The sequence below is a fragment of the Podarcis erhardii genome (genome assembly GCF_964252035.2).
Source record: "Podarcis erhardii genome assembly, chromosome: 7".
Taxonomy (NCBI): Eukaryota; Metazoa; Chordata; class Lepidosauria; order Squamata; family Lacertidae; genus Podarcis; species Podarcis erhardii.
The window spans coordinates 92399256-92425442 of NC_138511.1; the positions used below are offsets into that span (position 1 = coordinate 92399256).

Consider the following 26187-nt stretch of genomic DNA (forward strand, 5'->3'; position numbering starts at 1 on the left):
AACCATCGCTGACCAATGGGCATCGTCCAAAGGTGACAGGCAGCCAATCCGAAGTCAGGAAGCAGCAGCCCCGTGTCTGGAGCGCGCGATCCGCCAGGAGAGCTCGGCTCTTTTGCGCGACGCCTTGAGCGCAAGGAGTGGAGAGCAGAAAGAGGGAAGAAGCGCGCTACAAAATGTAGCAACAGCGGATACAATGTTTCCTCCTGTTTCCTTGTTTCTTGCAAGACAGTAACAGAGGGCGATCCAGGGCTCCCCCCTCCCCCCCTCCCTCAAGCAGAAGGTCCTTTGCCCCTCCCCCTTAGGGGGAATCCAGCTTCGCCCCAGGAGGCAGCCCAGACCCCAGGCAGAAATCCGGATCCTTCCAGGGGAGAAGCGCAGGAAGGCCTCGCGACAGGGAGGAGGTGTGAATCCCGTTCCTGCTCTTTGGGGAAGCAGCTCCTTCCAAGGCGGGGGGAGCTGGAATGACTGGCGGGGGGGGGCACTTTCTCCTTTATGCATGACAACCACTCCTCTTTTGTGACCTTGGTGTGACGCTTTGGTGATGGTGGGAGAGGTGCATTGTGGGAAAATCCCTTTCACCCCTTGCTGGGGGTTCTTTCTCTTTGCCACCTTTGAACCTTCCTTGCAAAAAACAAAGATCAGGTCTACTGGCCACTATTTTCCTTCTTCAGCTTGGCTGGAGTCTCCTTCTTTTGCTGACCGGAGGTCACTGCGGGAGGGGGGGAGCGATGTAAGGCCCGTAAACCGGATTATTTTATTTAACCCTGTTGCTCCTGCTTCCCTTTCCAAAGGAGGGAACAGCTGAGAAGCCAGCCCAGAGGGCCGTCAAAATAAGTCCCTCCTGGAGGCTGCGATGCCCGGGGCTCCTGCTTTGCAGAGGGAGGGGGGGAGCCCGGCTCGCCAAGGGTTAAAAGGAACTGAGCTGCATTCCTAGAGAGGACAGGAAATAAGGAGGGGGGAGGACGAGGCCCCCGCCCGCCCGCCGCCCCCCCCTTTCCTCTCTTCCAGGGGGAGGTTTTCGTCTCCTTTGCAGGAGCTGCGTCGGTGGCACCTTTGGGATCTTGTAAGTCTCCTCTCTCTTCCCCATAGGGCGCAGGGGGGTGAAGGGGGCAAGTCCCAGGGCGGCCAGGGAGGGGGCCGGGGGGAGATTAAATTAAGTCTGCTGCAACTTTGTTGTTGTTTGGTCGTTTAGTCGTGTCTGACTCTTCGTGACCCCCTGGACCAGAGCACGCCAGGCCCTCCTGTCTTCCACTGCCTCCCGCAGTTTGGTCAGACTCATGTTTGTAGCTTCGAGAACACAGTCCAACCATCTTGTCCTCTGTCGTTCCCTTCTCCTTGTGCCCTCCATCTTTCCCAGCATCAGGGTCTTTTCCAGGGAGTCTTCTCTTCTCATGAGGTGGCCAAAGTCTTGGAGCCTCAGCTTCACGATCTGTCCTTCCAGGGAGCACACAGGTCTGATTTCCTTCAGAATGGAGAGGTTTGATCTTCTTGCAGTCCATGGGACTCTCAAGAGTCTCCTCCAGCACCAGAATTCAAAAGCATCCATTCTTCGGCGATCAGCCTTCTTGATGGTCCAGCTCTCACTTCCATACACCACTACTGGGAAAACCAGAGCTTTTACTATACGGACCTTTGTTGGCAAGGTGATGTCTCTACTTTTTAACATGCTGTCTAGGTTTGTCATTGCTTTTCTCCCAAGAAGCAGGCATCTTTTAATTTCGTGACTGATGTCACCATCTGCAGTGATCATGGAGCCCAAGAAAGTAAAATCTCTCACTGCCTCCATTTCTTCCCCTTCTATTTGCCAGGAGGTGATGGGACCAGTGGCCATGATCTTCGTTTTTTTGATGTTGAGCTTCAGACCATATTTTGCGGTCTCCTCTTTCACCCTCAATAAAAGGTTCTTTAATTCCTCCTCACTTTCTGCCATCAAGGTTGTGTCATCTGCATATCTGAGGTTGTTGATATTTCTTCCGGCGATCTTAATTCCGGCTTGGGATTCATCCAGCCCAGCCTTTTGCATGATGAATTCTGCACATAAGTTAAATAAGCAGGGAGACAAAATACAGCCTTGCCGTACTCCTTTCCCAATTTTGAACCAATCAGTTGTTCCATATCCAGTTCTAACTGTAGCTTCTTGTCCCACATAGAGATTTCTCAGGAGACAGATGAGGTGATCAGGCACCCCCATTTCTTTAAGAACTTGCCATAGTTTGCTGCGGTCGACGCAGTCAAAGGCTTTTGCATAATCAATGAAGCAGAAGTAGATGCCTTTCTGGAACTCTCTAGCTTTCTCCATAATCCAGTGCATGTTTGCAATTTGGTCTCTGGGTCCTCTGCCCCTTTGAAATCCAGCTTGCACTTCTGGGAGTTCTCGGTCCACATACTGCTTGAGCCTTCTTGTAGAATTTTAAGCATAACCTTGCTTAAACTGCTGCAACTGGACAGTGCCAATCCTGGATGTGTTGCATTTGTGACCATTATGCTTGTTTCCCTTGGCAAGCAGTAAAGCTCTGCTGGATGAAATATATAATTGCCGCTGATCTATTATTATTTTTTTAATCCTACAATGTGTTTGAGTTTTTACTCTGCTAACTATATGTGAGAGTTCTGCTCTGGATCAATATTTAAATGACATAAATGTGTTCCCAAGGATATTTGTGGGGATTCAATGAGGAGGGGCAGACCCATGGATTGGAGAAAAAGGTGGGATAAATACAGCACAAATCAAAAGAGGGAGCCCATCCATTAGGGGCCAGTTTCGGAGCCGTCTTCCAGGGCAGTTCCACGCAGAGGACCTTGCAACCATCCCATGGGATCCAGAGCAGGAATCCCCATGGCCCCCTCCTCTCTGTGCCAAAGGCTGGAGCTTCCAGTGGGCACTGCCAGTCCCCGAGGCCACCTGAGGGACCATGCTGGATGCCAAAGAACCTCCAAGCAAATGGGGCTGGGGGGGGTTAAGCTATGTAACACCAGCATCAGCATCATCACCCCCATCCCATTTTCACCCTCAGTTCCCAAGGCAGATTACAACATTAAAACACAATACTGAAAAGAACTTTAAGCCACGTACAATCACAGAATGAAGGGCAGTCCTACTTTTCTTGCTTTCGATAGCTGTCCTTTGGTCAGGTCAGGATCTGGCCCTCAGAACAAAGGAAAAAGAGACCCCACCCCAGTAGTCTGTCTTGAGAACAGGGGAGATTCCGAGTTCTGGGAAAGGAGACAGGCGCTGGAAAGAAATGTGCCCTGGCATTTGGGGGGGGGGGAGGGAGGGAGGGAGGGACCCCCACTCTTGCCCTGAGTCCAAACTACACTTGGTACAAATGACTCACTTGTCAATTCTGACTTCATTCTTCCTCTTTTAAAAAAGAAACTCTGAGTCTGGGCTGTGATTCCTGCAAATACTTCTCCATGCTTTCCCAGGGAACCCTTTTCTCCTCCTTACTGTGTTATATCAGAAAAATGTATTTCCTTTTTAGGATTTGCCAAAACCTCTCATTAGGACAGGCAGAACTTGGCAGAAGACGTGGGGACTCCCTCTGATCTCCTGGAGACTTCTGGAGAGCCCAGATGGATGAGCAAGACTCAGCTGGCCCTGAAGCAGGAAGAGGCCATGCCATGGAAATGAGGAGCAGTGGGGGATTCTGGGAAAACTCCATGCAGAAGATCCTGGGTGCGGAGGACACCCCTTGCTCAGAGATGCAGAGCCAGCAGTTGAGGCAGTTCTGCTTCCAGGAGGCCAAAGGACCCCGAGAGGTTTGCAGCCAACTCTACCACCTTGACCATCAGTGGCTGAAGCCAGAAGGGCACACGAAAGCTGAGATGCTGGACCTGGTGATCTTGGAGCAGTTCCTGGCTGTCCTTCCCCCGGAGATGGAGAACTGGGTGAGGGAATGCGGAGCGGAGACCAGTTCCCAGGCGGTGGCCCTGGCCGAAGGTTTCCTCCTGAGTCAGGCAGAGGAGAGGAAGCAGGCAGAGCAGCAGGTGAGAGAGACTTTCCTCTGGATACTCCCAAGGGGCTCAAGAGGAGGGAGAGTATTCCCAAATCACTTCCTAATGGCCCATCCTTTTTTGGAAAGCATCCAATGAATGATATCGGACAGCCCTAATTTTTTTGTGTCCTAAGCCACACGGGTGGCGCTGTGGGTTAAACCACAGAGCCTAGGACTTGCTGATCGAAAGGTCGGCGGTTCGAATCCCCACAGCGGGATGAGCTCCCGTTGTTCGGTCCCAGCTCCTGCCCACCTAGCAGTTCGAAAGCACCCTTAAGATAGATAAATAGGGACCGCTTTCTAGCGGGAAGGTAAGCGGCATTTCCGTGTGCTGTGCTGGTGCTGGCTCGCCAGAGCAGCTTCGTCACGCTGGCCATGTGACCCGGAAGTGTCTTCGGACAGCGCCGGCTCCTGGCCTCTTGAGCGAGATGAGCGCGCAACCCTAGAGTAGGTCACGACTGGCCCTGACGGGCAGGGGTACCTTTACCTTTACCTTTAAGCCATTCCATTTCTAATCTACTTTTTTTGAATCCATGTTGCTCTTTCAGGGGAAGGATCTGTTAGCAGAAATGGGTCCGGATTCCTCTGAGGCAGAGAAGACTCTGTTGGACTCCAGAGAGAGGCCTCTGGGTAAGGAGGAAGGAGTTTTTTTCTCTGTTTGGTCACATTTTGTGGATTTTGAAGCTAATCCGTGAATTCTTCTCATCTTTCGGGGGAGGTCACAGGGGACCAAGAGCCCAGAGAAAGGGAGATGTATTTTTGAACGACTAATATGTCAAATGGGTACAAACGTCCACATTTAGGTGGCAACTCCTACTTGGTTGAAGGCGCACCTGTACTTTTCCTTCGGAGTGAAGCATGCGCTCTTGGCCTCCCACTTACCTTCTTCTCTCGCAGGAACGATGCCAGCAAGACCTGCTTGTCCACCTTTTCTTGGTGGGGGAGGGGAAGCTGCCCCTGTGGACCCAGAGCAGGTAGGAGGAAGGGGCCATGTGGGGAGAGAGGATGTCATGGACTGGGGGACACAGAGGAATGGTGGGAGGAACCGCCAAGGAACGAAGGCTCAGGGCCAGGGGAGGGGTTTGGGGATAATGATGAGAAAAGGAAGGAGACTGGGAGGAGAAGGTGTCTGAAACTGAAGAAGCAATAATGAATTTTAACAGGGAGAAATGTAAAGTATTGCACTTGGGCAAAAAAAATGAGAGGCACAAATACAAGATGGGTGACCCCTGGCTTGAGAGCAGTACATGTGAAAAGGATCTAGGACTCTATGATTCTATGATTCTTAGTGAGCAGATGGAGTCTGTGGCAGAGAGCAGTCCAGACACAGAGGCAGAAGCGGAGGCAGGGGAGTGAGATGCGGGAGAGCGAGAGGCAGAGAGGAATCCAGCTGGTGAAGAAGATTAAGGGTCTCCTAGTCCTCTTGTGACAAGCTCTCCTCCCTGCTGGTACTCCACAACCCAGAGAGCAACGAATACCATCATCTTTATTGTCATTGTCCCATACAGAACAACGAAATTGAAAAAATCTACATCAGTCATTCAGAAACCAACAACCCTGCTATCCCAGCCTGATTAACCCCCTAAAAACCCTGATACAGTGGTGCCCCGCAAGACGAAATTAATTCGTTCCGCAATTTTTGTCGTCTAGCGAATTTTTCGTCTTGCGAAGCACGAAATCCCATAGGAATGCATTGAAAATCAATTAATGCGTTCCTATGGTCAAAAAAAGTCCAAACAAAGCCAAATTTGGTACAACAACAGTTTATTAACTGCTCTTTAAAGTCACACATACTGTAAAGAGCAGTTCAAAAATTGAAGGGAAAATAAATTAACTTTATAAACATGACAGAAAAACATTTTAAAATCAACAAAGTGTACAGTACATTTTCTAAGACTCTGGGGGACCACTCGAAGAAGGCTCCTCTTCCACTCTTTGCTTCTTGGTCAAGAACCTGTCCATAGTCTGCTGCTTTATCCGCCTTTTCAGCAGCTCCCTGAAAGACGACATGACCCTCGTATCATAAAAGTTCCCAGCGTCATGTGCCACGTGCTTCTCATGGTGGTGTAGATCTGCAAAAGTCTGCACCTCCTTCCACTTCTGGCAAATGTCCCTCAGTCTTTCGGAGGACAGCCGTTCCTCAGTTGCTTCCTCCTCTTCCAGTGAGGCCTGCTCCTGCGCAGCCTCTGCCTTCCAAAACAGCCCGGTCTCGTCGCAGTTGAAGACCTGCTGCGGAACGTAGCCCTCCGTCGTCACAACCTCCAGGAACTCCGCTGCAAAGTCTTCAGCCGCAGGAACATCAGAACTGGCAGCCTCTCCATGCCTGACCACGCTGTGGATGCCAGATCTTGTCTTGAACCGGTCAAACCAACCTCTGCTAGCCTTGAAGACTTCTGGCTCGGCTGAGGTTCCTGGCTGTTCCCGGATGAGGTCAGCGTGCAAGGCCTTGGCCTTCTCACAAATGACGGCCTCAGACACTGTGTCCCCTGCACGCTGCTTCTCTTCTATCCAGATGAGCAGCAACTTCTCGACCTCCTCCAGGACAGCTGGGCGGTTCTTCACGATCCTGGTGACTCCCTTGGCTGCATCAGTCGCCAGGATCTTCTCCCTCATCTTCAGGATGGTCCCGATGGTCGATGGGTTCCTGCCGTACTCCCTGGCGATGTCCGTCACACGCATTCCACCGTCGTGCTTCCAGATGATCTCCTTCTTCATTTCCAGCGTCACCTTCTCCTTCTTCCTCTCGCCGGCCACCGCAGCAGCAGTCTTCTTGGGTCCCATGGCAGCACAGCTCCTACCTTCGTAAACTCAGAAACAGAAAAAAAAATCAGTGATGTGCTTCAAACCCAAAAAATACAAAAGCAGCCAGCCACCCACCACACAGAAATTAAAACCCAGAACCAAGGCCTTGAATCCCAAGCACCCCAACCCCAAATCCAAAATCCAAAAACCCCCAAAAAAGTTTTAAAAGTTTAGCTTACCAAATGGATGAAAGAGAAGTTCTGGAAAAGCTTCAACAATCAACCACCGAAGTCCTCAGAAACCTCAAATGGCTGCAAAATAAGTTTAGGAAAAGCTTCAAAAATCACCAATGTCTTCAAAAACCTCAACTGCTCCCACAGACACGCACCAACCCACCCACAACACAGAAATTGCAAACCCCTCCCCAACTGCTCCCCCAGCCCCTCCCCAACTGCTTCCCCACCCAGACAAAAAAAAATTTCAAAAAATAACAACATGGCCAGCACTCAGAAATTCAAACTCAGAAAATTTTTCAAAAAAAACCAACCTGGCCCAGTGGTCACAGAAAATCATAAAAATTCCCCAAAAAACCCCACATGGTCCCAGATTTCTGCAGAAACCTCCCCAACTGTTCCCCTAGCCAGCCAGCACTCAGAAATTCAAACTCAGAAAAAAAAAATTGAAAATAAACAACCATGCCTAGTGGTCACAGAAAATCATAAAAATTCCCCAAAAAACCCCACATGGTCCCAGATTTCTGCAGAAACCTCCCCAACTGTTCCCCTAGCCAGCCAGCACTCAGAAATTCAAACTCAGAAAAATTTTCAAAAAAAAACCAACCTGGCCCAGTGGTCACAGAAAATCATAAAAATTCCCAAAAAAAGGCCCACAAGCCCCCAGATTATCGCAAACCCCTTCCCAACACCAAGTCCTTGAATCCCAAACACCCCAACCCAAAATCCAAACCCCCCCAAAAAAGTTTTAAAAGTTTAACTTACCAAATGGATGAAAGAGAAGTTCTGGAAAAGTTCTGGAAAAGTTTTGGAAAATCTTCAAAAGTGAGCAAAGTCTGAGAAAAGGCTACCAAACCACGTGCTAACAGTTGCTCCTCGAAGTCAAGTCGCAACTGCAGCTGCTCAAGCTAAGCACCCTTGGTTTTAACGGTTTTTACACAAAGGAAACAAAGTCGCGAGACGTTTTCGTTTTGCGAAGCAAGCCCATAGGGGAATTCGTCTTGCGAGGCAAATCGCGGACGAAAAAACCTTTCGTCTAGCGAGTTTTTTGTCTTGCGAGGCATTCGTCTTGCGGGGCACTACTGTACCACATAATTAAATACAATATACTCCCACAGAGACTACCTTACATTGTGTTTAAAACCAAAATTGCATTTGAATAGAAACTGTTTCTCAGGCGGCTGGTCCTAGTCTTTATAACCCTGTAACTTCTTCTAGAAGGCAGAAACTGAAAGAGATCATTTCCGGGGTGCGCACTATCCTGCGCTATCTCTGCCGCTTTCTTATGGCACCTGGAAGCGTAGATTTGATCCAAGGTGGGAAGAGTGCACCCAATTATTCTCTCCACAGTCTTTACAACCCTGGACAGCATTGAAGCTGGAGGAGCAGCCTCAGAATGCCTGGGGAGAGCCCTGGAGAGGGGGGAACCCCATCAGTCGCACAATGGGGCTTTCCCCCTCTCATCCCCCTGTCGTTGCCCCCCCCCACGCACTTTGAAGTTATCTATAGGGCATCAGGAGGGTCCTCCCCACCCAGCAAGAACAGCACACAGGGAAAGAAGGAAGGGGATCCTTCCATGTGGCAAATGGGAATGTATCCATAATGAAATGTGCAGAGAAAGAATCCCATTAAAACATAATATAAATTAAGAGGCAGAAGACAACAGATGAAAGTGTAACTCTTGACCTTGATATTGTCTAAGAGGACAACCTTTTTCTTTTAGGGTCCAGTGTGCTTTGAAGATGTAGCTGTCCATTTCACAGACGGGGAGTGGGCGTTGCTGGATCCTGACCAGAGAGCTCTGCATCAGGAGGTCATGGAGGAGAATCGTGGGATCTTGGACTCTCTCGGTAAGGCTCCCTATTGGATCATCCTATCTGTTTTGTAATTCAAGACATCTCTCTATGTGACGAACCTCTGATATTTCGATGGGGCTGAACAGCGCCACCCACAGCACCTGGGATGTTAACACTCCCACAGCAAACCTTGGAGGGATGGCTATTGATTGTTTTCCATGTGAATATTCTTCCTCCAGTTCTGCCTTTTCAAAGCATGAAACTCAGCCAGATGGCTGGCATATAAATAATAAAACCATCATCATCATCTTGCCCCCCCCCCCAATATTTTTTTCAGGCTCCTCTAAACTGCCCAGGCCTGAATCTTCAAAGTGATTCAGGAAGTTGAAGTGGCTTCTGTCAGATGTTTTATTTCCGTTCTTCTTTCTGTCCTTGGCTGACTAAAGAGACGAGTGACATCGGAGATGGCTCAGATCCCATGATTGGGCCAAACAAAATCTGTCCCAGAAAATAACCAGGCTTTTTGAATCTCAGGCAGTGAACCCTGGAGGAAGACCTCACATCTAACTCCCTTCAGTTCTTTCCCTGTCACAAGCATTAATTAGCACTGCTCCATAATTTGGGGCTCCATTGCTTCCTGAGGGTCTAATCTGTTTGTCACTTAGTTGCAGGTGATGATGAATTGGAGAAGGAGAATGAGGGAGACCACGACAAAAGCCAAACAGTGGGGAAGTCATATCCATATTCAGAGTACGGAGAGATCTTCAGCCAGAGCCCCCATTCCACTTCAAATCAAAGAAATCCCCTTGAGAATAAACGCCATCAGTGTTTGGAATGTGGAAAGAGCTTCATTCACAGAGGCCTTCTCAGCGTCCATCAGAGAATTCATACAGGGGAGAAGCCATATCAGTGCTCAGAATGTGGAAAAAGATTCACTCAGAGTGCCCATCTCACAACCCATCAGAGAATTCATACAGGGGAGAAACGCTATCAGTGCTTAGAATGTGGAAAGAGATTAATTGACAGACGCCAGCTCACTGTCCATCACAGAATTCATACAGGGGAGAAACCCTATCAGTGCTTGGAATGCGGAAAGAGATTCATTGACAGACGCCAGCTCACGGTCCATTACAGAATTCATACAGGGGAGAAACCCTACCAGTGCTTGGAATGTGGAAAGAAATTCAGTCAGAGAGCTAATCTCACAACCCATCAGAGAATTCATACAGGGGAGAGACGTTATCAGTGCTCAGAATGTGGAAAGGGCTTCACTGACAGACGTCAGCTCACTGTCCATCACAGAATTCATACAGGGGAGAAACCCTATCAATGCTTTGAATGTGGAAAGAGCTTCACTGATAGACGCACGCTCACTGACCATCAGAGAATTCATTCAGGGGAGAAGCCATATCAATGCTTGGAATGTGGAAAGAGATTCACCCGGCGCACCCAACTCACAACACACCACAGAATTCATCAGGGGATAAACCCTATCAGTGCTCAGAATATGGAAAGAGCTTCATTGACAGAAGCCAGCTCACTGTCCATCAAAGAATTCATGCAGGAGACAAACCCTATCATTGCTTGGAATGTGGAAAGAGATTCATTGCAAAGGCCAAACTCACAATCCATCAGAGAATTCACAGTGGGGGGACACAATTTCAGTGCTTGGAATGTGGAAGGAGCTTCAGTCACAGGGCCCGTCTCGCTTCCCATCGATGAACTCACATTGGGGGCAATCTATAGTAGTGGCTGTATACAGATTTAATTTTAGGAGACTTTAGATAATATGAGGGTGAAGTTTGCAGCCGGGTTCTTTGCCACATCTGGTGCCCAATAGCAATTCCTACTACATACCCAGAGCTGTGACTTGCAAGTCCTTGGCCAAGGTGTTTAATACCTTCTTCACAGTGTCTGTTCTCTTGACAGATCAAGATGAGCAGGTGACAGCAAAGGGTGCAAGGTTTTTAGCTGGGGCAATTAAAATAAGATCCACCGTTTGACTATTGACTCAAAACCCTGAAATGTATTTTATATAACTGACTTTTTATTTTTATTCTTTGTATATCATATTGTTTTATTGCTATGGCTGGTGGCTGACGCAAATTAGGATTTATTCATTCCTTCAATAGCTTCTTCACGTCATGCCAGGGGAGAGGGATAAGAGTGATTTGGTGACACTGATGAGGTTGCTGTCAATGCTGAGCTTTCCTATGAAGGACTTGATGTAAAAATTGTGATAGTTGATTGAATATTATAGATTTTGATTCTGTTCGAAGTGTCCTACCATGAATTGCATTTAGCCTTTTTGATAGAATGCATTAGGCTTGATTTTCGTATGCCTGCATTTTGTAAAGCTGTGATGTGTACCTTTCCTACCGCTTCCATCCTTATCAGACCCTAGAAGGCCAGGTGATATTTTGGGAAAGAGGTCTGTGTTGAGCTAGCATCCATGTGAGAACTCACATCTCTCCTCAAAGGTCTTTGACATGTTTTGGTATCAGGGAAGTAAGATAGGGGATAGAAATATCAACAGTCCCATGGAAATCCTGGTTGCCATGGGCATGATGTCAAAGTGAGACATATGAGACCCAAATGACCTGGGCACTCTGGGACACCCCAAGGTAATTTCAGAGGAGTCGATATCCACATTGAGCCACGTATCCCATGATCTGAGACCTTTCTTGATGCAAGTGGAAGAGTGTTGTGGCATTTTATGAGTCTTTGTGTGCTGTGTATATAAGCTTCCTTCTAATATGCCTCCTGGCAGCCTTTTCGAACTATCTGTTCTGCTGAACAACTGGTTAGGAAGGCTGTTCTATTTGAATAAACTGGGTCCCTGCAAGACGTTGAGAATGCTCTCATTCTCTTGGTTCTGAGCTTGTTTCAGGTGTTCCCTTGCCTAGGTAATGAACAGGTGATATGGAAACAAATTCTGATCACACAAGCAATTCACATACTTTTTATTTTTCTTTCCTCTGTGAGAAGCCTAAGTCAAGGATTCCCTTTCTGCTGTCCTCCTTTGATCATTCACAATGGGTGTATGCCAAGAGGAAAGAATTGTCTCCACGAGGAATAATAATAATAATAATAATTAATAATAAATTTTATTTATATCCCGCTCTCCCCAGCCGAAGCCGGGCTCAGAGCAGCTAACATCATATGTATAACACATTAACATAAAATCAGACAATCAATTAAAATACATCCTCAAATCAAATCAGATCAGGATTAGAATAAAATCCAATCAGATGGCAGAGTTATTGGTCCATCGTGCGCCAAAGGGTGCTGGGAGCAAGAGCAGGACAAGTTTGTTTGCTTCAGGGTACTCCTCTTCTTCCTTTATGAAGTTGAGCAGTTAAGCAAACACTACTCCTTGCACAAGTTTGTACATACAGACACACAGAGAGAAGCATATTCAAAGCAACAATTGATGTGAAGGGTTGAAATTGTTGTAAAAATGTGTTGGTGGTTCTGGAGACCTTACCAGGCTCCTCAATAGTCAGAAGCGAAGCAAAGGCACTTATACAATGGTCCTTTATTCTGTTGCAACCAGGTTCCCTATACAAGCAGCGAGAGGAGCAGGAAGAGGAAGCCCCATGCAAGGCAAGTCTGGATTTCTTCCACCCCTAGGATTGTGGGGGGTCCTAAATGCCATGGATCCCTCATTTTGCAAGATTAGGGGAGCTGCAATGGCGTGGGGTGCAAGCAGGATGGAAGTGTTGCAAGTCAATTCATTTCCCCAACCCACAGAGATCCCGTGGAAAATTATCTTTAGTGACATGACCATCAATTTCTTAGAATAACAATAGGGCTGGAGATGGGATGGGAACTTATTTCTTTGTGGGAGGAAGCGGATCTGTCCCTTCTAGCGCCTTCAAAGACAGAAGGAAGGAGGGAAAGGAAGAGCTAAGGGCAGGAAGGGGTTTAGAAAGGGAATAGCATCTTGCTGCATTTCTTCCATAAAATGTTGCATCCCAGGTACAAAGTTCCCATTCTCATTTCCGTCGCTGATTGTAAATTGGGAGAAGCAAGGTTACATAGTGACATCTACAGGATACCAGAGAAATAAAGTTTCTACATAGGGATACAAAGGGTTATACACAAATTTTATCTAGAGGTTCTACAAGTCACAAGAAGAGATACTTTGTTTTGGAAAGTAGCAAATACTAAAAGCAAAAGAGAGCAAGGCTGAATGAAATGGGGGGGGGAGCCTCCCTCGACCTCCGAGTAAAGGTCGCATTGCCTTATTTCTCTCTTGAGGGTCCCAATCCTTTCAAGGTGCAGTTTACGCCAAAGTCAAGCCAGGCTGGTGTCCGGAGAGCTTCTTGCAGAGCCCCCCCCGCCCCCCCGGGCCTTTCGTGCTCCTCCTGCTTCTGTTTCCAAGGGAAGGAAGAGCTCACGAGCCGGTCCAGGGGGTCCCCCAGAGAAGACCCTCTAGGGTCCTTTTCCTCGAGGATGGGGTGCCGCGGCGGAAGGCGCGAAGCTCGGCCCCGATCCAGGCTCTCTGGAGCTCCCCAGCGGTCTTGCCGGGCACGCGCGCCTCCTGCTTGGCGAGCCCAGCGCCCTCCGTCGACCTGGGCGGGCGCGCGCCTGAGGCTGCTGCTGCTGCTGCTGCTGCTGCGAGGCTCGTAGGGCCGGCGGGCATCCCCTGGCCGGGCTCCCTCCTACTCCGGGGCAGGCGCGGGGCGCAGGGCGGAGGGAGCCCCCAGCCCTGCCTTGGGGGTGGCGGAGTCGGCTGGGGAGCCGCTGCCAGCCAGGTGCCCTGGCTGGCCAGGACGGAGCCCCAACACCCCCTGGCTACCTCCTCCTCCTGCCCGCTGGGGCTCCGCTTTTCGAGAGGCCAGCCGGGAGGGTGCCCCCAAAAAGACCCCCCTGGATGTATGCAATGCATGTGATTCCAGAGAGAGAGAATGCGAGTTGGTTTGCTCCACCTTGCAAGAGTTAAAAGGAACTGAGCTGCATTCCTAGAGAGGACAGGAAATAAGGGGGGGGGGACGAGCAAAAGCCCCTCCCACCTCCCAAGGTTCCTCCTTGCAAGGGGGTGACTTTTATTTCCTCTGCAAGAGCTGTCTAGGTAGCCCTTTCTGGCATCTGGTGAGTTTCCTCTCTTTTCTGCCCTGGGGTGCATTGGGGAGAAGTAGGACGGGGGTGTCCCAGGGCTGCAGGGGGAGGGATCCGTGGGGATTCTGCTCAGCTCCTGCAAGGGGATCCCCAAGCCAGGGCTAAGAGGTTCTGCCCCCCTTCTCTCTGCAAAGCCAGGGAGGCTGCAAGTAGCAGGAGGTCTGCAAGAGCCAGTGTGGTGTAGTGGTTAAGAGAGGTAGTCTCGTAATCTGGGGAACCAGGTTCGGGTCTCCGCTCCTCCACATGCAGCTGCTGGGTGACCTTGGGCCAGTCGCACTTCTCTGAAGTCTCTCAGCCCCACTTGTTGTGGGGGAGGAAGGGAAAGGAGAATGGTAGCCGCTTTGAGACTCCTTAGGGTAGTGATAAAGCGGGATATCAAATCCAAACTCCTCCTCCTCCTCTTCTTCTCCTCCTACTTCCTCCACATTCAAGAGGCCGCTTGCTCCTTTGGGGAGGGGTCACTGAGTCAGGAAAAAAAGCGCCTGCAAAGGAACCCTGATGGGACTGAGGAATCAGCCACATTCCTTAGCCCAGGTGGCAGCCAGATGGAAACATCTGGAGGCAGAAATAAAAACTCGCAGTGTGCAGTTAGACCCATGGAACTCCCTGCCACAGGAGGAAGAGATGGCTTGAGAAGAGGATGAGGCCCATTCAGGGAGGAGCAGAGGGCTAGCGATGGCTCCAGGCCCCCCAATTGGAGGCAGCCATGCTTCTGAAGGGGGAGAGAGTTGCCCTCAGAACAAAGACAGAAGTCTGTCTTCAGAATATGGGAATATAGTGCTTGAACTCCGAGTGTGGGTTGTGATTCAGACTCATCCATGCTGGCCCAGGGAACATTTCTCTACTCCTGACTGTGTATCAATCTTGTAGTAGAAGAATGCATCTGCTTTACAGGATTCTCTGGCACCTCTCAGTAGGACAGACAAAACTTGGCAGAGGACCAAGGGACTCCTTCCGATCTCTTGGAGACTTCTGGAGAGCCCAGATGGATGAGCAAGACTTAGCTGGCCCTGAAGCAGGAAGAGGCCATGCCATGGAAACGGGGAGCAGTGGGGGATTGCATGAAAACTCCATGCAGAAGATCCTGGATGAGGAGGACACCCTTTGCTCAGAGGTGCAGAGCCAGCAGCTCAGGCAGTTCTGCTACCAGGAGGCCAAAGGACCCCGAGAGGTTTGCAGCCAATTCTACCACCTTTGCCTTCAATGGCTGAAGCCAGAAAGGCACACGAAAGCTGAGATGCTGGACCTGGTGATCTTGGAGCAGTTCCTGGCTGTCCTTCCCCCGGAGATGGAGAACTGGGTGAGGGAATGCGGAGCGGAGACCAGTTCCCAGGCGGTGGCCCTGGCCGAAGGTTTCCTCCTGAGTCAGGCAGAGGAGAGGAAGCAGGCAGAGCAGCAGGTGAGAGAGACTTTCCTCTGGATATTCCCAAGGGCATGTGTTAGCAAACTAAGGCCCGGGGGGGGGGGGCAGATCTGGCCCAATCGCCTTTCCAATCCCGCCCATGGATGGTCCGGGAATCAGAGTGTTTTTATAAGAGTAGAATGTGTCCTTTTATTTAAAATGCATCTCTGGGTTATTTGTGGGGCATAGGAATTCGTTCATTTCCCACAAAAAATTATAGTCTAGCCCCCCACAAGTTTGGAGGACAGTGGACCAGCCCCCTGCTGAAAAGGTTTGCTGATTCCTGCCCAAGGGGCTCCAAAGAGGAGGGAGAGTATTCCCAAATAATATGCTAATGGCCCATTCCTTTTTTGGAAAGCATCCGAGTAATGATATTGGACAGCCCGAAAGTGTTTGTGTCAGCTGCTCCTTTTCTAATCCTTCTCCCCACTCTCTCTTGAATCCTTGTTGCTCTTTCAGGGGAAGGATCCGTTAGCAGAAATGGGTCCGGATTCCTCTGAGGCAGAGAAGACTCCGTTGGACTCCAGAGTGAGGCCTCTGGGTAAGGAGGAAGGAGTTCTCTCTCCGTCTGCTCACAAGTTGTGGATTTTGAAGCTAATCTGTGAATTCTTCTCATCTTTGGGGGAGGTCACAGGGGACCAAGAGCCCAGGGTTTGTGTATTTTTGCACAACTAGTATGTCAAATGGGTAGAAACGTCCACATTTAGGTGGCAACTCCTACTTGGTTGAAGGCGCACCTGTACTTTTCCTTTGGAGTGAAGCATGCGCTCTTGGCTTCCCACTTACCTTCTTCTCTCGCAGGAGACGGAATGATGCCAGCAAGACCTGCTTGTCCACCTTTTCTTGGTGGGGGAGGGGAAGCTGCCCCTGTGGACCCAGAGCAGGTAGGAGGAAGGGGCCATGTGGGGAGAGAGGATGTCATGGACTGGGGGACACAGAGGAATGGTGGGAGGAACCGCCAAGGAACGAAGGCTCAGGGCCAGGGGAGGGGTTGGGGGATAATGATGAGAAAAGGAAGGAGACTGGGAGGAGAAGGTGTCTGAAGCTGAAGAGGCAACAGGGCCTAGTGACCCGGGGGAGTCTGTGGCAGAGAGCAGCCCAGACTCAGAGGCAGAAGCGGAAGCAGGGGGTGGGAGGAGAGAGGCAGAGAGGGCTCTGTGACAAGCTCTCTTCCCTGCTTGTCTCCCACAACTCGGAGAGCCAAGAAGCGGGAGGAGCCGTCTCAGATTGCAAGGGAAGAGCCCTGGAGAGGAGGGGAGTTTGGCAGGTGGGGGAAGGCAGGGACCTTCAGCCCCTGAAACACCTTCATGGAGGCAAGACCTACAAGAAGTGTTCCTGTGCTCATTAGGCTTCTTCTAATAAAGAGTTATCTTCACCTACAGTGGGAAAGGCAGTGGGTTGGGGCAGCCAGAGTTGCTCGGGGTGCAAACGATGAAACACCATTCAGGGAGGTTTATGTGCTGAGAACAAGGAAGTGCCACCTCACCTTCTGAAGGTCACTAATTTTATTTATTAACTATTGAGGTTTTATTTCTAGATTGAAGGTTAAAATAGACTGTCAGAAGGCACGGGTGGTTGCTCACGAGTAACCAGGCAGGACTATGACCTGTCTTTTACAGGTTTTATTTAGGTGCAAAACTATTTACAGTGCAGCGCCCCAATGCTCATGTCTGCCTCAATCGCTGGCAGAATCTGGGAGTCAGTGGCGTAGCGTGGGGGGTGCAGGGGGGGCCGGCCGCACCGGGCGCAACATCTGGGGGGGTGCTCGCACTTGCAGCTCTCTGCCCCTACTAAAATCCACAGGTTAGGGGGCGCAAATTACTTGCCTTGCCCCGGGTGCTGACAACCCACGCTACGCCACTGCTGGGAGTGCCTGTTTCCTGGACCTTCCCCAGCATAAAAGCCTCGTTACGCCCAGCCTTTTCCTTCCCTCTTTGCGCTTTAGACTTCTGCGCAGGTGACGGAAGGGACATGCTTGGCCAGGAGCGGTGCTGAGGCTCCCACCAGCATCCTCTGGTCCTTTCACCTCTTCCCCAGTGGAGGTGGGGCTTTCCTCATCACCGGAAGAGGAACTGCTTCGCAAGATTTTCGGAGGCTCCCTGTAACACAACTGCCCCTCTGTTTCCTGCCCCTGTTCCAATGGCAGTTCCCTGACATAGACTTCTGGCCAGGCTTCACGTCCTCATGCACACAATGGGGCTTTCCCCCCTCTCCTCACATGCCCCCCTGTGACCTTGAAGTTGGCTTGGGGGCACCTGGAGGTCTCTCTCTCTCCCCACCCCCCAGAACCAAAAACAGGGAGAGGAGAGAAGGGCTCCTTCCAAGTGGCAAACAGGAAAACCGTGATCTGGAGAAGACCAGGTTCTTTATGTTCATCATTAAAATAAACAATAAGAGGATTCCATTAAGACATTAACATATGCACCCATAATCAAAATATGCAGCAAAACAAACCCATTAAAACAGAAAAGCAATTAAGAGGGAGAAAACAACAGAGTGTAACAGATCACCTTTATTAGGTCTAAGAGGACAGCCTTTTTCTTTTTCTGTTAGGGTCCAGTGTGCTTTGAAGATGTAGCTGTCCATTTCACAGACGAGGAGTGGGCGTTGCTGGATCCTGACCAGAGAGCTCTGCATCAGGAGGTCATGGAGGAGAATCGTGGGATCTTGGACTCTCTCGGTAAGGCTCCCTATTGGATCATCCTATCTGTTTTGTAATGCAAGACATCTCTCTATGTGACGAACCTCTGATATTTCGATGGGGCTCAACAGCACTACCCACAGCACCTGGGATGTTAACACTCCCACAGCAAACCTCGGAGGGGTGGCTATTGATTGTTTTCCCTGTGAATATTCTTTCAGTTCTGTCGTTTAAAACCACGATCAGGCTGTCTGAACTGCCCAGGCCTTCTTAAATGTAGGATTCAGAGTGATTTGGGAAGTAGAAGTGGGTTCTGTCAGGGTTTTTGTTTCTGTTCTTGCTTCTTTCTGTCTTTGGTTGACCAAAGATAGGATTGGCATTGGAGCTGGCAAAGTTTCTGTGATTGGGCCTAATAAAATCCATCCCAGAAAAGAGCCAGGCTTTTTGAATCTCAGGCAGTGAACCTGTAGGAAGACCTCCCATCTAATAATAATAATAATAATAATAATAATAATAATAATAATAATAATTTATTATTTGTACCCTGCCCATCTGGCTGGGTTTCCCCAGCCACTCTGGGCACCTTCCATAGAAACCAAAAAACACTAAAATATCACACATAAATACTTCCCTGAACAGGGCTGCCTTAAGATGTCTTCTGAATGTCAGGTAGTTGTTTATCGCTTTGACATCTGATGGGAGGGCGTTTCATCTTCTCAGTCATGGCAGCTAAAAGTAAAGGAAAATGACTCCTGGACTGTTAAGTCCAGTCAAAGGCGACTATGGGGTTGCGGCGCTCATCTCACTCTCAGGCCGAGGGAACTGGCGTTTGTCCACAGACAGCTTTCCGGGTCATGTGGCCAGCAGGACTAAACCACTTCTGGTGCAACAGAACACCATGATGGAAGCTGTGGACCCCCCCCCCATTCAGATGTCAAGGACACAAATATTAGAAGACTGAAGGCAGCCCTGTATCAGGAAGTTTTTGATTCTTGATGTTTTACTATGCTTTTATGTATGCTCTAAGCTGCCCAGAGTGACTGGGGAAAGCCAGCCAGATTGGTGGGGTGTAAATAATAACGTTACTATTACTATTACTATTACTATTACTATTACTATTACTATTACTATTACTATTACTATTACTATTATTATATAATTCCCTTCAGTTCTCTCTTTGTCACAAGCATTAATTGGCATTGCTCCGTTAGTTGGTGCTGCATTTATTCCTGAGGCTCTAATCTGTTTGTCTCTCAGTTGCAGGTGGTGATGAATTGGAAATCAAGAGCGAGGGAGACCACAACGAAATCCACACAGTGGAGGAGCCATATCCATATTCAGAGTGCAGAGAGAGCTTCAGTCAGAGCTCCCATTCCACTTTCCACCAAATTAATCCCATCTGGAATAATACCTATCAGTGCTTGGAATGTGGAAAGAGCTTCAGTCGAAAGGACAGTTTCACTTTCCATCAAAGAAATCATACAGGGGAAAAACCATATCGGTGCTTGGAATGTGGAAAGAGCTTCAGTCGAAAGGACCTTTTCACTAGACATCAGAGAATTCATACAGGGGAGACACCATATCATTGCTTGGAATGTGGAAAGAGCTTCAGTCAAAAAGGCCAGCTCACCGTCCATCAAAGAATTCATACAGGGGAGAAACCCTACCAGTGCTTGGAATGTGGAAAGAAATTTACTCAGAGCACCCATCTCACAATCCATCAGAGAATTCATACAGGGGAGAAACCCTATCAGTGCTTGGAATGTGGAAAGAGCTTCATTGAAAGACGCCAGCTGAATGACCATCAGAGAATTCATTCGGGGGAGAAACCATATCAATGCTTGGAATGTGGAAAGAGCTTCATTGAAAGACCCCAGCTCACTGACCATCAGAGAATTCATACAGGGGAGAAACCCTATCTGTGCTTGGAATGTGGAAAGAGCTTCGTTAGCAAAAGCAAGTTTACTGTCCATCAGAGAATTCATACAGGGGAAAAACCGTATCAATGCTTAGAATGTGGAAAGAGCTTTGTTCAACGACATCACCTCATGGGCCATCAAAGAATTCATACAGGAGAGAAACCCTATCAATGCCAAGAGTGTGACAAGAGCTTCAGTCGAAAGGACAGTTTCACTTTCCATCTGCAAATTCATACAGGGGAGAAACCATATCAGTGTTTGGAATGTGGAAAGAGCTTTACTCGCAGCAGCCAACTCAATCCCCATCACAGAATTCATACAGGGGAGAAACCCTATCAGTGCTCAGAATGTGGAAAGAGCTTCAGAACCAAAAGCCAGCTCACCGTCCATCAAAGAATTCACAGAGGGGAGGAATCCTTTGAGTGCCAAGAGTGTGGCAAGAACTTCAGAAGAAAGGACAGTTTCACTTCCCATCTGCAAATTCATAGAGGGGAGATACCTTATCAGTGGACAGAGCTTCAATCCGAGTGGATGTCTCACTTTCCGTCATATAATTCATACAGGGGAGAAACCATATCAGTGCTTGGAATGTGGAAAGAACTTCAGAACCAAAATGCAGCTCACCGTCCATCAAACAATTAATACAAGGGGAGAAACCATATCAGTGGAAAGCTTCAATCAGAGTACATCTCCCGCTTTCCATCAAAGAATTCATTCAGGAGAAAAGCCCTATCAGTGCTTCGAATGTGGAAAGAACTTCACTCAGAGGGCCCATCTCACTTCCCATTGGATAATTCATACAGGGGAGAAACCGTATCAGTGCTTGAAATATGGAAAGAGATTCACTGAGGCGGCCAAACTCAAGATCCATCAAAAATTCACAGCTGGGGAAAATGATTTCAGTGCTTGGAATGTGGAAGGAGCTTCAGTCACAGGGCCCGTCTCGCTTCCCATCGATGAACTCACATTGGGGGCAATCTATAGTAGTGGCTGTATACAGATTTAATTTTAGGAGACTTTAGATAATATGAGGGTGAAGTTTGCAGCCTGGTTCTTTGCCACATCTTGTACCCAATAGGAATTCCTACTACATACCCAGAGCTGTGACTTGCAAGTCCTTGGCCAAGGTGTTTAATATCTCCTTCACAGTGTCTGTTCTCTTGACAGATCAAGATGAGCAGGTGACAGCAAAGGGTGCAAGGTTTTTAGCTGGGGCAATTAAAATAAGATCCACCGTTTGACTATTGACTCAAAACTCTGAAATGTATTTTATATAACTGACTTTTTATTTTTATTCTTTGTATATCGTATTGTTATTTTATTGCTATGGCTGGTGGCTGATGCAAATTAGGATTTATTCATTCCTTCAATAGCGTCTTCACATCATGCCAGGGGAGAGGGATAAGAGTGATTTGGCGACACTGATGCGGTTGCTGTCCATGCTGAACTTTCATAGGAAGGACTTTGTGTAAAAATTGTGATAGCTGATTGAAGATTAAATATTATAGATTTTGATTTTGTTCAAAGTGTCCAAGTATTAATTGCATTTAACATTTTAGATAGAATGTATTAGACGTGATTTTTGTATGCCTGCATTTTGTAACCCTCAGTCCACCCTCCTGCACTGTGTAAAGCTGTGATGTGTATATTGCCAACAGCTTCCATCCTTATCTGACCCCAGAAGGGCAGATTATGTTTTGTGAAAGATTGAGTTGAGCTAGAATCAATATGAGACTTCGCGTCTCTCCTCTGAGGTCTTTCACATGCTTTGGGAAAAGAGAACTAAAATAGGGGATCAGAACGTCCAGAGCCCCACTGAGGTCCTGGTTGTAAAGAGAACGGTGCAAGATTTTGTTTTTGTTGTTTAGTCATGTCTGACTCTTTGTGACCCCCTGGACCAGAGCACGCCAGGCCCTCCTGTCTTCCACTGCCTCCCACAGTTTGGTCAAACTCGTGTTCATGGCTTCCAGAACACTGTCCCACCATCTCGTCCTCTGTCGTCCCCTTCTCCTTGTGCCCTCCATCTTTCCCAACATCAGGGTCTTTTCCAGGGAGTCTTCTCTTCTCATGAGGTGGCCAAAGTATTGGAGCCTCAGCTTCAGGATCTGTCCTTCCAGTGAGCACTCAGGGCTGATTTCCTTCAGAATGGAGAGGTTTGATCTTCTTGCAATCCATGGGACTCTCAAGAGTTTTCTCCAGCACTATAATTCAAAAGCATCAATTCTTTGGCGATCAGCCTTCTTTATGGTCCAGCTCTCACTTCCGTACATCACTACTGGGAAAACCAGAGCTTTTACTATACGGACCTTTGTCGGCAAGGTGATGTCTCTGCTTTTTAAGATGCTGTCTAGGTTTGCCATCGCCTTTCTACCAAGGAGCAGGTGTTTTTAATTTCGTGACTGCTGTCACCATCTGTAGTGATCATGGAGCTTCAGACCATATTTTGCACTCTCCTCTTTCACCCTCATTAAGAGGTTCTCCAATTCCTCCTCACTTTCTGCCATCAAGGCTGTGTCATCTGCATATCTGAGGTTGTTGATATTTCTTCCGGCAGTCTTACTTCCGGCTTGGGATGCATCCAGCCCAGCCTTTCGCATGATGAATTCTGCATATAAGTTAAATAAGCAGGGAGACAATATACAGCCTTGTTGTACTCCTTTCCCAATTTTGAACCAATCAGTTGTTCCATGTCCAGTTCTAACTGTAGCTTCTTGTCCCACATAGAGATTTCTCAGGAGACAGATGAAGTGATCAGGCATTCCCATTTCTTTAAGAACTTGCCATAGTTTGCTGTGGTCGACGCAGTCAAAGGCTTTTGCATAGTCAATGAAGCAGAAGTAGATGTCTTTCTGGAACTCTCTAGCTTTCTCCATAATCCAGCGCATGTTTGCAATTTGGTCTCTAGTTCCTCTGCCCCTTCTAAATCCAGCTTGCACTTCTGGGAGTTCTCGGTCCACATACTGCTTGAGCCTTCCTTGTAGAATTTTAAGCATAACCTTGCTAGCGTGTGAAATGAATGCAATTGTGCGGTGGTTGGAGCATTCTTTGGGATTGGGATGTAGACTGATCTTCTCCAGTCCTCTGGCCACTGCTGAGTTTTCCAAATTTGCTGGCATATTGAGTGTAGTATCTTAACAGCACCATCTTTGAAAATTTTTAATAGTTCAGCTGGAATACCATCACTTCCACTGGCCTTGTTATTAGCAGTGCTTTCTAAGGCCCATTTGACTTCACTCTCCAGGATGTCTGGCTCAAGGTCAGCAACCACACTACCTGGGGTGTACGAGACATCCATTTCTTTCTGGTATAGTTCCTCTGTGTATTCTTGCCACCTCTTCTTGATGTCTTCTGCTTCTGTTAGGTCCTTTCCATTTTTGTCCTTTATTATTGTAATCTTGGTACGAAATGTTCCTTTCATATCTCCAATTTTCTTGAACAGATCTCTAGTTTTCCCCATTCTATTGTTTTCCTCTATTTCTTAGCGTTGCTCGTTTAAGAAGGCCTTCTTGTCTCTCCTTGCTATTTTTTGGAAATCTGCATTCAATTTCCTGTATCTTTCACTATCTCCCTCGCATTTTGCTTGCTTTCTCTCCCCCGCTATTTGTAAGGCCTCATTGGACAGCCACTTTGCTTTCTTGCATTTCCTTTTCATTGGGATGGTTTTAGTTGCTGCCTCCTGTATAATGTTACGAGCCTCCATCCATAGTTCTTCAGGCACTCTGTCCAGCAAATCTAAATCCTTAAACCTGTTCCTCACTTCCACTGTGTATTCATAAGGGATTTGATTTAGATGGTATCTTACCGGCCCAGTGGTTTTTCCTACTTTCTTCAGTTTAAGCTTGAATTTTGCTATAAGAAGCTGATGATCTGAGCCACAGTCAGCTCCAGGTCTTGTTTTTGCTGACTGTATAGAGCTTCTCCATCTTTGGCTGCAGAGAATATAATCAATCTGATTTCGATGCTGCCCATCTGGTGATGTCCATGTGTAGAGTCGTCTCTTGTGTTGTTGGAAAAGAGTGTTTGTGATGACCAGCTTGTTCTCTTGACAGAACTCTATTAGCCTTTGCCCTGCTTCATTTTGAACTCCAAGGCCAAACTTGCCAGTTGTTCCTTTTATCTCTTGATTCCCTACTTTAGCATTCCAATCCCCTATAATGAGAAGAACATCCTTCTTTGGTGTCATTTCTAGAAGGTATTGTAAGTCTTCATAGAATTGGTCAGTTTCAGTTTCTTCAGCACCAGTGGTTGGTGCATAAACTTGGATTACTGTGATGTTAAAAGGTCTGCCTTGGATTCGTATCGAGATCATTCTATCATTTTTGAAATTGTATCCCAGTACAGCTTTCGCCACTCTTTTGTTGACTGTGAGGGCCACTCCATTTCTTTTACGGGATTCTTGCCCACAGTAGTAGATATGAACTGAATTTGCCCATTCCCGTCCATTTTAGTTCCCTGATGCCTAGGATGTCAATATTTATTCTTGCCATCTCATTTTTGACCACATCCAGCTTACCAAGGTTCGTGGTTCTTACATTCCAGGTTCCTATGCAATATTTTTCTTTACAGCATTGGACTTTCCTTTCGCTTCCAGGCATATCTACAACTGAGTGACCTTTTGGCTTTGGCCCAGCCACTTCATCAGCTCTGAATCTACTTGTACTTGTCCTCCGCTCTTCCTCAGTAGCATGTTGGACGCCTTCCGACCTGAGGGGCTCATCTTCCAGCGTCATAACTTTTATATGCCTGTTGTCTTTGTCCATGGAGTTTTCGTGGCAGGGATACTGGAGTGGCTTGCTGGTTCCTGCTCCAGGTGGATCACGTTTGGCCAAAACTCTCCACTGTGACCTGCACAGCATAGACCTTAGCTTCTCTGAGTTATTCAAGCCCCTTCACCACGGCAAGGTAGTGATCCATGAAGGGTCAACATATGAGACCCAAATGACCTGGGCACTCTGGGACACCCCAAGGTAATTTCAGAGGAGTCAATACTCACATTAAGCCACACGTCCTATGACCTGTAACCTTTCTTGATTCAAGTGGAAGAGTGTTGTGGCATTTTATGAGTCTTTGTGTGCTGTGTATATAAGCTTTCTTCTAATGTGCCTCCTGGCAGCCTTTTTGGACTATCTGTTCTGCTGAACAACTGGATAGCAAGGCTGTCCAACTGCAATAGTTTGAATAAACTGGGTCCCTGCAAGACTCTGAGTTTGGTCTCATTCTCTTGGTTCCGTGTTTTTATTTCAGATGTTCCCTTATATGTGTAACAAACTGCTGGTGTAGAAGCAAATCCTTACCACACAAGCAGGTAACATACTTTTTTATTTCTATAGCTATTAAATTTGTGCAGTGCCCTTGATCTGAGGATGCCAGGGTGGTTCACATCATGCGTAGAGAGGTTCACAGTGCTTCCTCTTCCAGTGCCTCCAAGCTGCAAATTGGTGGGGCTCCTTCTTTTCTCCTGCTCTGGAGGGTGGGATCCGACCCAGTGGGTTAAAAGATAACAGGAATGGAGATTCCTATTAAACTTCAGAAATATCTCTTTGACTGTAAGAACAGTTCAACAGTGGAAGAGACTCCGTCAGAAGGTGGTGGCCTCTTCTTCCTAGGAGGTTTTTAAGCAGAAGTTGGATGGCCAGCTCTCATGGAGTTGAGATTCCTGCACTGCAGGGGGTGGGACTAGATGTCCTTTGAGGTGCCCATCTTATATTTGTGCACCTGCCTCTTCCTGCCCAAGTGCAGAATTTTACATATGTCCCTGTTGAAATTCCTTTTGTTAGCTTGTGCCCAGGTCTCCAACCTGTTAAGCTCATGTTGAATCCTGATTTTGTCTTCTGTGACATTAGCTACCCTTCCCAGTTTGGTGTCATTGCAACTCTGATGAGCGTCCCCTCACGGATTGTCAAACAAAGACACCAGCCAGGAATACAGGAGCAAAACAGCAGCCTGTAGGCCTGATCTTTATTTAAAATACGTTGCAACAGGACTTCCACCCACCGCATGAAAGAAGCAGGAAGAAGAGCCCCAAAGAAAGGGATGCTTGTACTTTAATCCCTTTTCCTATAAACACCTCGGGTGAAGCATCATGAAGACATCTTAGATACATCATGCATATGTCACAAACAGGGAGGTGTTTTCTTGGCAGAAACCAGTTCATCCCTCCCTTGCCCTCCACCTCGCACCCAACAAGTGATGCAAAGGAAATATCTACAAGTTTCTGGGTTTCCCCGTCAGGTAATCACACTTCTTTGCCCTGACCAGGACCTACTCCATTCCTGGATGGTCTGCTATTGTCCATGGGACGACTACCTGTCTGGCAGGCGATTATCTCTTGTTCA

At 47.9% G+C, this 26187-nt stretch overlaps 2 protein-coding genes across 6 annotated transcripts in view; both read left to right on the plus strand.

Moving 5' to 3' along the window:
* LOC309345677 (uncharacterized protein) overlaps positions 1–21378 on the plus strand; it is a 42117-nt gene extending 20739 nt beyond the window's left edge. Inside the window, exons 1-6 of one of the 5 annotated variants that reach the window (XM_081868953.1) lie at positions 571–1063; positions 3483–3987; positions 4544–4625; positions 16094–16176; positions 17846–17972; positions 19191–21378. In XM_081868953.1, the coding sequence (XP_081725079.1) occupies positions 3574–3987; positions 4544–4625; positions 16094–16176; positions 17846–17972; positions 19191–20494 (2010 nt within the window). In that variant the 5' untranslated portion in view covers positions 571–1063; positions 3483–3573 and the 3' untranslated portion in view covers positions 20495–21378. Of the gene's footprint in view, positions 1–570; positions 1064–3482; positions 3988–4543; positions 4626–13410; positions 13864–14470; positions 15290–15751; positions 15834–16093; positions 16177–17845; positions 17973–19190 lie in introns of those variants that run through there. The other 4 variants (XM_081868954.1, XM_081868952.1, XM_081868956.1 and 1 more) reach the window with 4 other exon arrangements.
* Positions 4898–11613, plus strand: ZNF565 (zinc finger protein 565; the record flags this gene model as incomplete). The annotated part of the gene is made up of 3 exons (XM_081869263.1): positions 4898–4969; positions 8694–8820; positions 9432–11613. The coding sequence occupies 3 exons, from the start codon at positions 4898–4900 to the stop codon at positions 10532–10534; spliced, it is 1302 nt and encodes a 433-aa protein (XP_081725389.1). The 3' UTR covers positions 10535–11613.
* Positions 21379–26187: the final 4809 nt, after the last annotated feature.